At 40.1% G+C, this 11345-nt stretch overlaps 1 protein-coding gene across 3 annotated transcripts; it reads left to right on the forward strand.

The window, feature by feature from the left end:
• The first annotated feature begins 970 nt into the window (after positions 1–970).
• On the forward strand, positions 971–10998 carry G3BP1 (GTPase activating protein (SH3 domain) binding protein 1). 3 transcript variants are annotated; one of them, XM_009892602.1, is made up of 11 exons: positions 971–1080; positions 2350–2431; positions 2826–2999; positions 3836–3926; positions 4433–4526; positions 4917–5121; positions 5906–6007; positions 6611–6722; positions 7132–7257; positions 7345–7475; positions 9920–10998. In XM_009892602.1, exons 1-11 carry the CDS (start codon positions 986–988, stop codon positions 10124–10126), a joined length of 1419 nt encoding a protein of 472 aa, XP_009890904.1. In that variant the 5' UTR covers positions 971–985; the 3' UTR covers positions 10127–10998. The 3 variants fall into 3 exon arrangements, with proteins under 3 accessions (XP_009890904.1, XP_009890905.1, XP_009890906.1); XM_009892603.1 differs by having other exon boundaries at positions 7366–7475; XM_009892604.1 differs by lacking the exon at positions 5906–6007 and having other exon boundaries at positions 7366–7475.
• Positions 10999–11345: the final 347 nt, after the last annotated feature.

An 11345-nucleotide genomic window follows, 5' to 3' on the forward strand; every position in this document is an offset into this window, starting at 1 on the left:
AACAGCAAAACTGTTCACTAAACACCCATTCTGCTACTTATTGGTATAATTGAGTATAAAGCAGAAAATCTATTTTTCTTTCTGTACTAGGAAGCAAGAATATGCTCTGGTATCAGTTTTTCCCTACCAGTTTGAATCTATTTTGTGTGAGTTTGAATAGTGTGTATGAGTATTTGAAAGCAAGGAAACACAGGAATGAGCTTTGGGTTGGACTGAAGATATACATATTGTGTAAGCTACCTGCAAAGACCTGCTTTTTGAAACTTACAGATCCATAGTAATTAAGTAGAGGGTACCTAGATCGATTTGTCCGCGGGCCTAGGTATGGGCAGTACTGTTCATTTGACTGGCCCTCTGGATTTAAGTGAGGGGCTACTTGCTGAGTTTGGTGGAAGCAAGGAAAGAGCACCATGCATTTATTTGTGGCATAACAATTTTAATATAATCCGATATTCCTCTACAGAGCTTGTCACTCACAAGCAAGGAGTGCTGCACTGCTGATAAAAATAGACTTGTCCTGACCTTTTAAAAATGCCCCTAATACACTAGCACAGGCTTTGCCTTAGAACATCTGACTTTTAATTCTGATTGTGAAGTCAAGTGAGGTAAGTAGAACTTGGATGACTGTAAATGACTTAACCACTTAACAAATCCTCTTGAAGAACCATACTTGCTTGCCACCTGGCTTTTTACTGGTGGTATGTAGGATGATTAAATGCTGGCACGTTATGAGGTAGTCTCCCTTGCCCATGCAGCCTCTCCCCCTGCTGGTTTGGTACCCAGCAGTCTTCTCCTCAGCACCAGCCTGATGACTCTGAAAACACATTGGTTAAACTGCTTACTGTGGTAAAACTGCTAATGGGGTTTGGTGCGTGCTTTCTACTGTCATTATGCGGCTTATGCTATAAGTACGTGAACAGCAATGTAAAATATTTGTGTTTTATGAAGCTTTTGTTTTTTCCATAGTTTTCAGTTGACCAAAGAAATGGTGATGGAGAAGCCAAGTCCCCTGCTGGTCGGGCGGGAATTTGTGAGGCAGTACTATACTCTGCTGAATCAAGCACCTGACTATTTGCACAGGTAAAGCTCTGTTTCACTTTAGGATCTGTTTTTCTGTGTCAGTTTCTTAATTTGCGTGTTAAAATTGGTGGATAAGCTTATTACCATCTTGGCTCGCTGAATTTGGACATGTAAAATTTTGATTTACTCAAGACAGACTCTGGGTGTAGTTTGCTTTCAGTTTAGATCAGCTGGGTTAAAACATGGATAATAAAGATTACAGGAAATCTTTAAATAGCTGCTGTTTGTTACTGAAATGCTGCTGTACATGTATTCTAAGCAAAAAAAAGAAGAAAAAATGTAAATCAAAAGTATGTTGGTTGCTACTTCTAGTTGTAATCAATATAAATAACAGTTGGAGAAATGTTACTTAAGCATTTTTGTAGTTTGTCTCGGTACAATGCCCCCTGAATACGGGGGGGAAAACATTGAAAATGTTGTATGCTTATATATTGGTATGTCTTAATCATACCAGCAGCTCTTTCTTTAAGGAAAATCAGAGAAATTATGAATGTGCAGCAAACTAGAGTCTGTTATCTAAACAAGTTGGTCCTGTTTGATTTGACAGGTATCCTATGTTGCTACAACTAACATTATTTTTGAAGATATGGTTTGGTTTGCTGTGCTTTGAGTAGCTAGACAATTTCTGAAATCTGCCTGCTTCCAGTCTCAGGAACACTTATTCATAGTATTTCTGCAATTAGGTGGACAGCTGACCTTGTCCATTTGGGTCAGAGGAAAGTTTAGTCTGCTATGGAATTCTGTTGTAGTCTTTTATCTGCCAATAGAATGCGGTCTCATGATGTTTACGACACTTTAGCTTGTAATGCTTCAATTATAAAATGGAAGATTTACCTGCAGTACTTTCTTTACTGTAGATGAACAAAAAAAAGTACCATTGCTCCTTGCTCAAGCTTTAAACCAGTATGTGAGGGGAAGCCTTCAGCATCCTGGGTGTTCAGGGTACTATGTTGCTTTAGGGACCTTGTGCAGAAAGGGAAGAATGGAATTGGATGGGATCGTCTAGCTTCTATGAGACTTTGCTTTTGGCTATTAGTGCTTGGGTATCTGACACCTCTGAATGCTACAGCTTACACAGAATGTTGCATTTTCCCCTTTGATCAGCCCACCACTACCCCCAAGTCGCTAACAGGATTATGGAATTGTATGGCTGTATTACAATAATTTGGTCGGAAAACTTGCTTGAGAGTATGTTATTCCTAGTGCTAATATTGAGGCTCAATGGTCTTGCATAACAAAGCTTATTTTTAAAATATTTCTTTCCAACAGGTTTTATGGAAAGAACTCTTCCTATGTCCATGGTGGATTGGATTCCAATGGAAAACCAGCTGATGCAGTCTATGGGCAATCTGTAAGTACTTAAACCTTACTGTTCTTTCCTTCCTTTTTGTCACCTTTGTGGTTGAGAAGACACACATCCAGCTGTGATTCATCCCCCTTTCTCCAAGTGCTTTGTGTAAAACAAAAAAACCCAAACAAATGAAAAACCAAAATAAGCCCCAAAAACCCAGGGAGCGAGAACTGTCTTAACTGTAAACAGCAATAGTTAGTTGAGATGTGCTTCCTTTAATAAAGTTCACAATGTAAAATTGCTTGCAAAGCAAACTTCAAGAGCATGCTGCCAAGCTTTCCCTGTAGAGTTAGGGAATGTGTTCTGAAACAGTGTTTTATGTTTTTGCTTTCTTTGAAAGATAACTTAACAGAAATGGTTTCTGCAGTGTAATCTGTATACTGTTCTTCCATAGGACATCCACAAGAAGGTGCTGTCATTAAACTTCAAGGATTGCCACACGAAGATTCGTCATGTGGATGCCCATGCTACTCTCAACGATGGTGTTGTAGTCCAGGTGATGGGAGAGCTCTCCAATAACATGCAGCCTGTGCGCAGATTCATGCAAACATTTGTACTTGCACCTGAGGTATGCGGTTTTGAGTGCTAGCATTATTACAGTGCTTCTAATATCATGTCAGGATTAACGAGGCCTGTCTGGTTCAGTGCTGGAATCTGAAGGGTTAGACTGGGACGGTAGTTTGTCACAAAATTCAGCAGTAATGTTCTGCACATTCCTGAGGAAACTACACTATTTCTATATGGTCTTATGTTGATCTCGGATATCATAATTACAGTTGTAAAAATCTTAACTTTAGGCTACTAGGTATGTGCAATGTATATATTTTCTTAAGCATTTTAAATTTTTTTTTATTGTAACTTTGACTTGCCCTCCTAGCAACCGGTCCTCTTATTGAAAAGAACTAGTAGAAAGAGGAAACTGTTTCCTGTCGTGTGAAGACATGGGTTCCAGACTTTGTATAAAGTGCTGACTTAGCATTTGAGGTGGCTTTTTAAATAGACACCTTTTTTGAACAAAGCAGTTCACATAATTGAAAATGATAGTGAAAAAAGGAGGATTGCAAGGTCACTGTATCTTTCAGTTTGACTTGAAGCTAAGAATTGATACTTTAGACCCCAGAAATTTCTTGCTCCTGCTTCTTCAGTGTTGTGAACTGTTGGAATTAAAAGCACTAATGCGATTTTTTTTTTTCTAGTTCTATGCATACTTGACTTGCTAGTATGATGCATCTTTTCTTCCTTCCCCCCCCCTGAATAACATGCCTCTTGTTGAAGGAGGCAACTTAGGATTAGTCTTACATGGGAAGGATGATTTGCTCAATCTGTTCTTTTCTCATTATTTCAATGTTTACATTACTGCAATTGATGTAATTAAATTGGTTCCTCCCTTTGATTTGCTTTTAGGGTTCTGTTGCAAACAAGTTTTATGTCCACAACGATATCTTCCGCTACCAAGATGAGGTTTTTGGTGACTCTGATACCGAGCCTCCAGAGGGTAAGTAGCCGGAATTTTTTGGATGGTTCTACTGATATTTGTTTCTGGGTCTATAATGACACTCCATTCCCAGACCAGAGGAAACCATCTTGCTGGAGAAGGCAGATCAGCATTAAAGTTTAATGTTCTTCTAGGTTAATTCATTGCCTGTAGTTTCCTTGCACTCCAGCAAGGAGTTGTGACATTTAGATGGTCGTTATTTTTCTGGCATATTCTTGTTTTAATAAACAACTGTAAGACTTATTTTAGCAGTAGCATTCAGGATTTATGGGCCACAAATATGCTTCTCTGAAGCATTTAGAACATGTTGTTTGACCTTGGTCAAAACCAAGTAACTGAAAGTGATAGCAGAAGTATAAGGGAATGTCTGTTTCGTGTCACATCATGATAGTGCTTCACATGGGCTCTTCAGCAGAGACTTTACCTGTGTGCTGTAGAAGATGCCTTGTGTTAGAACTGAGTATTTAAGATGTGTGGTGTATTTTTCTTTTTCTAAATTAATTTAGAATCAGAGGAGGAAGGGGAGGAACCTGAGGAAAGACAGCAGACACCTGAGGCTGTTCCTGATGATACTGGTGCTTATTACGAGCAGGCTGTCAGGTAATAATGTCTTAGTAGATGAAGTCAGATGTTGTGTAATACAGACTGCTTGTAAAACAGGTCATTTGAATTTATTGCTACTCATGATTTTCCTCTTTGACAGTCAAAAGATTTCTGTTTGAGAGGCTGAAACCAAAGTGTTATTAGGCTGAACACAGAGACTCTGGATTTTCAGTAGATGTAATGCTTTTGCTGCTTTATAGTGTAACTATGTGACACTTGCATCTCTGTGCAATGTGGCATTATTTAGACAGATTAGCCTTGTTGTTCCTCTCGAATGTGATATACCTGACTTCTGTATTGGACAAGTAACATTCCTAGCCACCCAACAATGGAATCGGATACAATACCACTTTTTTTTTTTGCTTTTTTTGTGGTGCTGTTTAATAGCAATGATATTGAGGAACACCTGGAAGAGACGGCTGCTGAGGCAGAGCCTGAGCCAGAGCCGGAACCTGAACAGGAACCTGAACCAGAAGCTCAGGAAGAAAAATCTGAGCCGGTATTAGAGGAGTCTGCTCCAGAAGAGACTGTGGAAAAGAGTCCTTCTCCAGCTCCTGCTGATCCAGCTCCTGCAGTGCAAGAGGACTCCAGGGTAATGACAATGGATGGCTGTTTTCTATGCTACGGGAGTTTCATCAGTATGTTTGACTCTCCTGTCATTTTACAGAGCATGATCGTCTCTCTGGCAAGATGAAGAATATCTGGAATTAGTAGTGTTCAAATGCTTTGTAGTTTTTTTTCCTCTGCCCAAATTACTCTTCTCATGTTCAGTTGCCTCCTCCCAATTAGTTCCTATACCATGACAGGTAGTTGAAATTCTTGCTAGTAAGTAGTTGGCTAAAATACTAGGCGCTAAGGTGGGGCTTTGTATATTTGGTAGGTGTGGGAACTGTGGCAGCAGTGAGAGTCTCAAGATTCTTTGTAAACAGAGATGCTGAGATTCTGAACAGACTCAAACCAGCATGCTAAATGAGGAAAGTGAGCGAAATGTGACTTTATTTCTACCTGGGGATTTTTGCTACTCATCAGTATTAAGGGAAGTGAAAGTGTTCAAATGGGTACTCAGAAAACCAATGCTTTAGTTAACCTTGATGTGATACTTGGTCTTCAGCCACTTCTGTGTCTTATTTCAACTCTACATGGAATTTGGAGATAGGGTGGAAGTGTGACTGTCTTGCCATTATGTTAAATTCTTTTGAATTGAAATGATGTGAAGGAAGTTGTAAGGAAACTGCTAGTGGCTGGATCCAGGGTTTCAAGGACAGGGTAAAATTGTTACTGTTATCCTGTGTCTTTCAGGTGTACTATCAGAAATATATTTCAGAAGGATAAAAGTATTTGGAATTGAGTTACAATCTTTTTTAAAATTTTTTTAGACATTTTCCTGGGCATCAGTAACTAGTAAGAACCTCCCTCCCAGTGGAGCTGTTCCAGTATCAGGAATACCACCTCATGTTGTGAAAGTACCAGTCTCACAGGTAGGAATCCAGCACCTAGAGAAGTTTAAGTGCTAAACTGTTGACGGTAAACTGAGATGAGGGAAAAAGTGTAGTGAAATCTACTCGCTTATGGTCTGAATACTCAGACTCCAAAGACTTTCAAATTTGGCCTTTCACGGTAGACTTCATAAAAGCGTTATTCTTTGGCTTTGGGTTGAAAAGGAATTGTTTTTCATGGAGGAAAAAGTGTCCGTGTGAGTGCTGAATGTATCTGCCATCTAAAATGATTGCACCCTCTTAACAAGAGGCGACTCTAAATTTTTTTTCCACTGCCTATTCCTGAATGAGGTTTTGTCATGAATGAGTTTTAATACAATCTGTCTGTGTAACTGCCACTGCACTTTGCGCAGACACACTTTATTGTATGTAACTGTGAATGGGATGACTTTGAAATTCTAACTTAGTCAAGTGACACGTTTGCTTTCAACATGTAACCCAACATGATTTAACATGCATTGTAGTCACAGGTGGAAAGAACTATGACCTCTTCCCTGTATCTCAACTTGATAGCGAGATCTTAAAAGCTGAATCCTACTGTCATGTCTGATTCTTTCCTCTTAACTCCCTTTTGAATTTATACAGCCCCGCCCTGAGGCAAAGCCTGAATCTCAGACCCCACCTCAGAGACCTCAGAGGGATCAGCGAGTGAGGGAGCAACGAACAAGCATCCCACCACAGAGGGGCCCTAGACCAAGTAAGAGAAGCTACAAAGAGTAGACTGTTGGCTTTTTGCTATTAGATGGCTTTGGGGAAACAATATGATGATGAAGGCTTTTTAAAGCTTGTTAATTTTGTCAGGAAGTGAATGACTTCTGCTTTTGTCGATATGGTTATTTTAGATGATCTTGGTCTGAATGTCTGGCATTCACTAGCATTCTATTGAAGCATCCAGGTTTCTACTCAAGTGTTTGGCTTCAGTCAGCTAATAAAAAGCAAACAGCTACAAACTTGCTTGTGTAGAATGCTTGCCTTATTTATAAATGAACAGATAAACAGAGTGTGAATTCTGATTCTTTTATAAGGTGCTAATTCTGATGGTGACTTGGTTTTTGTTTGTTGCGATGACTGGCTTTTCTTAAACAAGTCTTACTTTTCTGTTCAAGTTCGTGAGGGTGAACAAGGTGACGTGGAAACTAGACGGATTGTGAGATACCCGGACAGTCACCAGCTGTTTGTTGGGAACCTTCCCCACGATGTTGATAAAACTGAACTTAAAGACTTCTTCCAAAGTAAGCTAGTTGCTTTGCTATTTTCTCAGGGTGTGGGGGTTGCTGCCATAAGCGTGGTCAACAGAGCATTCTAATGTATGACCCAAGAACTTGGATTTTCTCTTGCAGGCTATGGCAATGTTGTTGAACTCCGCATCAACAGTGGTGGAAAACTCCCCAATTTTGGCTTTGTGGTGTTTGATGATCCTGAACCAGTTCAGAAGATCCTTAGCAACAGGGTAAATAAACTTGTAGTCAGTGGGTTTTTGCCTGCTAATAACAGGCAATGTTTTTCAGATTACTCTAACAAGAAAAGATTCTACTTGGTCCCTTTGCCCTTTATTAAGTGTCTTAAAGTGGGTGGGATGTTTTTCCCCTACTATTAACAAGGCTTGTGCAGCATTTGTACGGATGGAGCCACTTGTCATTGAAGTAGTTTGTAACTTAGGTGAATGTGAATTTACTCATTATAAAGCCTTTTACCAATGGGAAGCTGCTGAGCTCCGCTCAGGAAGCAGGTAAATAGCTTTCAGGAAGGCAAGGTAGAGAGTCTGACCCTTTAGACAAGTAGAATCTTGTTTGTTGAAGAGGTTAAAGGGAGAAGCTATACTAGTGTGCAGGTTGAAAAGAATTTCTGGTGGAAAAAAAAAACAGGAGGTACCTGCTCAGCGTGTTAACAGTGATTTACTAATGCAAAAATATGCATCCCATGACTGTACAGTGGGGCGGTAGGCAATAAATCTGGATGCACCGTAACAGCTGTGTGGTGTGCTTGCTTACAATCTAGCCTGTAACCACACAGTGACATCCTTTCTTCGTTACTTCTGTACTGTACAGCAGTATTGCTAGCATATTTCTGTTCTTAAATTGAAAGGTAGCTTGAGTGCAGACTTTTAAGTGTTGAGATTCGGTCTGAGTTTGGGATATTGCATGTGGTTAGATACCTTTAGCTGTGGGATGTCAGCAGCATTTGTGGCAATGCTTGATGAGTTAGTCTATATGAAACCCAGCAGCCCTAGAAGCTCTTGCAGGGAGCTGGTGATTTGAGATCTGAATGCTGATAAAGAGTTGCTTCCCTAAGTGTTTTCCTGCTCTTGTGGGCTGAGCAGTTCCAACGTGGTCTAGGCTAGTCTCAGACAAGTGATTTGAAACCAGTGCTAAAAGTAGGTTGAGTAAATCTGTTTGGCTTTGGCCTGAAATGGTGTGGGAACAAGTAGTATAGTGACAATGGGTCCTTAAGCAGTTTCTTAGCCACAAGCAATATGTGAACACCTTCAGCAGTGACTTAAACTTAGTCTGAGTTTTTGCTGAACCAAGCTTGAAATGCTCACTCGTGAGCTCTCTTGTGGTGGGAGAGGTAGCTCAGAGCTGAGTGCCAAACTTAATGTCCAGGGAATAGCAAAGGCACACACAGCTGAGGAATTTGTGGCCTTTACTTGTTTAACTGTGCCACTCAGTGTAACTGGAGCCAGAGAAGAGAGTGGATGCTGGCTTCCAAGTTAAACTTTGAATACATTATAAGCTTGCAAAGCTCATGCATTTGATGTATCTTTTTATGTAAGCCCACACGAATGCTTAAATTGTAATGGATGGGCATGGTTTTCTGAACTAAGACTTTTTTTTATAGAGACTTAAGTCCTGTAAAAGCAGTCAACATACCTCCTACCCTGCTTTGAACAGTGCTGAATTCTGTTTGTGAAGTATTGCTTTGCAAATGGAACCAATGATTGGCGCAAAGATGTCCTGAAACAGTGGGACTTCTTTCAGGATAAGCTTTGTTATAAATGAGTCTAAAAGGCTTTTGTAGACTATTAGCCAAAGAAACTAAATGTGATGTCTGCTGCCTCATATGAAATGTGGGAGTTTGCACTGGAGTTGGTAACAAGCCTGTAATGTGATGCTTTGATCTTTGTCCAGCGCAGCTGATGGCTGGAGGAGGGCAGTGCGCTTCATTCTTAGATCTGTTTTACTTCTATAAGTAGAAGTGGATGGCTCGCCTTTTCATCTATGAGAAAGCATTGTACTTGCGCCAATGATGGATCATAGTTTTCATGGTTTTGTTTGTTATGCAACTGCAGGAATAATTTGAAACAAGCAAGTCCTTACTCCTGTAGCTCTTGGGTTCTTGCGGACTTCAACTTTTTGTCTGCAGTGAGGTTTGTGGGTTGCTGTAGTCCTGTTCCTCTCTGTTCTTGCTGCCGTGAGGTTTCCACAATCAAGCGACCGTGTGTCACTGCAATTCTAAAAAATTGAGCTTCACCTAAGGGAAAGACTTCACTGGCCTGTATAGCAAGGTGGCAGAGAGGATCTGACATCCTTCATACCCTAAGAAAAATCAACTGGGACTCTGCATGATGGCAGGCTGTGAATTGTCACATATTAATTTAAGTAGGTTACTCTTAATAGTTCAGTTCCTTTTCTAAAAGGTATCGGGATGCTCAGTCTTAAGCCTGAGATTGCTTTTCAAGTGTCACTCTTTCACACCCTTTTTATACCTTCTCCAGTAAAGCACAAGACTGGATGCACAGTTTGACTATCACCATTTTCTAGTAACCAGTCATTAAAACATTTTAATCTGCTTTGATGGAGAGAAGGATATGAGACAAGGGTGCAGAAGTCTGCTTGACATTGAAGAGTTACTGGTGAGTCATTAATGAAAGTACCTTTTCTGCTTCTGTTGCAGCCCATCATGTTCAGGGGAGAGGTGCGCCTGAATGTGGAGGAGAAGAAAACACGAGCTGCCAGGGAGGGTGACCGCAGAGACAACAGACCACGTGGACCTGGAGGCACTCGTGGGGGGCTGGGAGGTGGGATTCGAGGGCCTCCGCGTGGAGGAATGTCCCAGAAGCCAGGATTTGGAGCTGGAAGGGGGATCGGGCAACGCCAGTGAATGCATCACGGATGTTGACATGGTGGCGCAGACCCTTTTTCCTGCAGATTTGTGAATTTCAGCCTTGGGTATCTTGGAATGTGGCCCTAGCCTGTTATAGACTGCTACGTTTGATACTATTTTGGCCCCTTTTTGTTTGTGTTATGGTTTTGTGATTATTTTTTTTTCTAGTCCTTGTCCCAGATTCCAGCTTTGTGGAACAACGTTTTAGGAAAAGTGAATTTTAAAAAGAAAAGAACTGAATTTTCTTGTTCACCTCAAACTTACGGACTGGATTTTTTTGGTACCAGTGGTCTTTCCTAAAGGAATGTCTCTTTTTTTTCCTTTTCTTTTTTCTCCCCCCTTTCTACTGAATTTGGGTGCATTTCAGTCAGTGGAATAATATTTCACATGCATGCGTTCAAGAACCTGTAGGAAAACATAGTACTTGACAAGTATTTCAAGGGCAGAAAAAACAAAACTATTGCTTTATTCTTTGAGGGTCATATGAACATCCTCTGGTCCGGACATATTGCCACTTGAAAAATTGACATTTACCTTTCTCTTAGTGGCGCTGTAAAAGTGGAATAATGGGTATCCGTAGAATCTTTTTTCTTTTGATACGTGATCACGGAAAGGAATTCGAACTACTGTTTTACCACTTCAAAAATTTTGGATTGTGGGATAGGTTTTAAATGTCTAGAACTTGACTCTTAAAACACTTTTCCTGAACTTGTGAAATTTTTTATTGAAATAGGGAGTTTTTTTCATGTTTAGTTTGTATTTGTATAAAAAAAAGCAAAATTGTTGTGCCTTCTATTTATCTCTCATTCCAGTCTTGGCAAATTGTTTAAAAAAAAAAAAATAAAAAAGGTCTAGATTTGCTTTATCAAGTCAAGAGTATGTTGGAGTTTTTCCAAGGGGAAGAGGTTCTTCCTTCAGTCACTAGGTTTACTAGGTAGAGGTGGTTATAGCTGAAGTTTTTCATACTTTCTGTTCATCAGTTTGGCTGCATTTAAATAAGTGAAAGCAAGTACTCTTTGGATGCAAAATTTAATAACTTCAATTTGAGGCCAGGCAGGCCACAATACAAGTGTTGCAAAAGTAGAACTGAAGCAGAAGTACTTCTGGCACATCATTTACAGTTCAGACTACTGTATGTAATAGTTATTTTTGCTATTTAGACATTAATATTCTCTCCTGCTTCTACTGGACCTGAAATGGATGAATGACACTTTTG

Source organism: Charadrius vociferus, unplaced genomic scaffold (assembly GCF_000708025.1).
Source record: "Charadrius vociferus isolate BGI_N301 unplaced genomic scaffold, ASM70802v2 scaffold529, whole genome shotgun sequence".
Classification (NCBI taxonomy): domain Eukaryota; kingdom Metazoa; phylum Chordata; class Aves; order Charadriiformes; family Charadriidae; genus Charadrius; species Charadrius vociferus.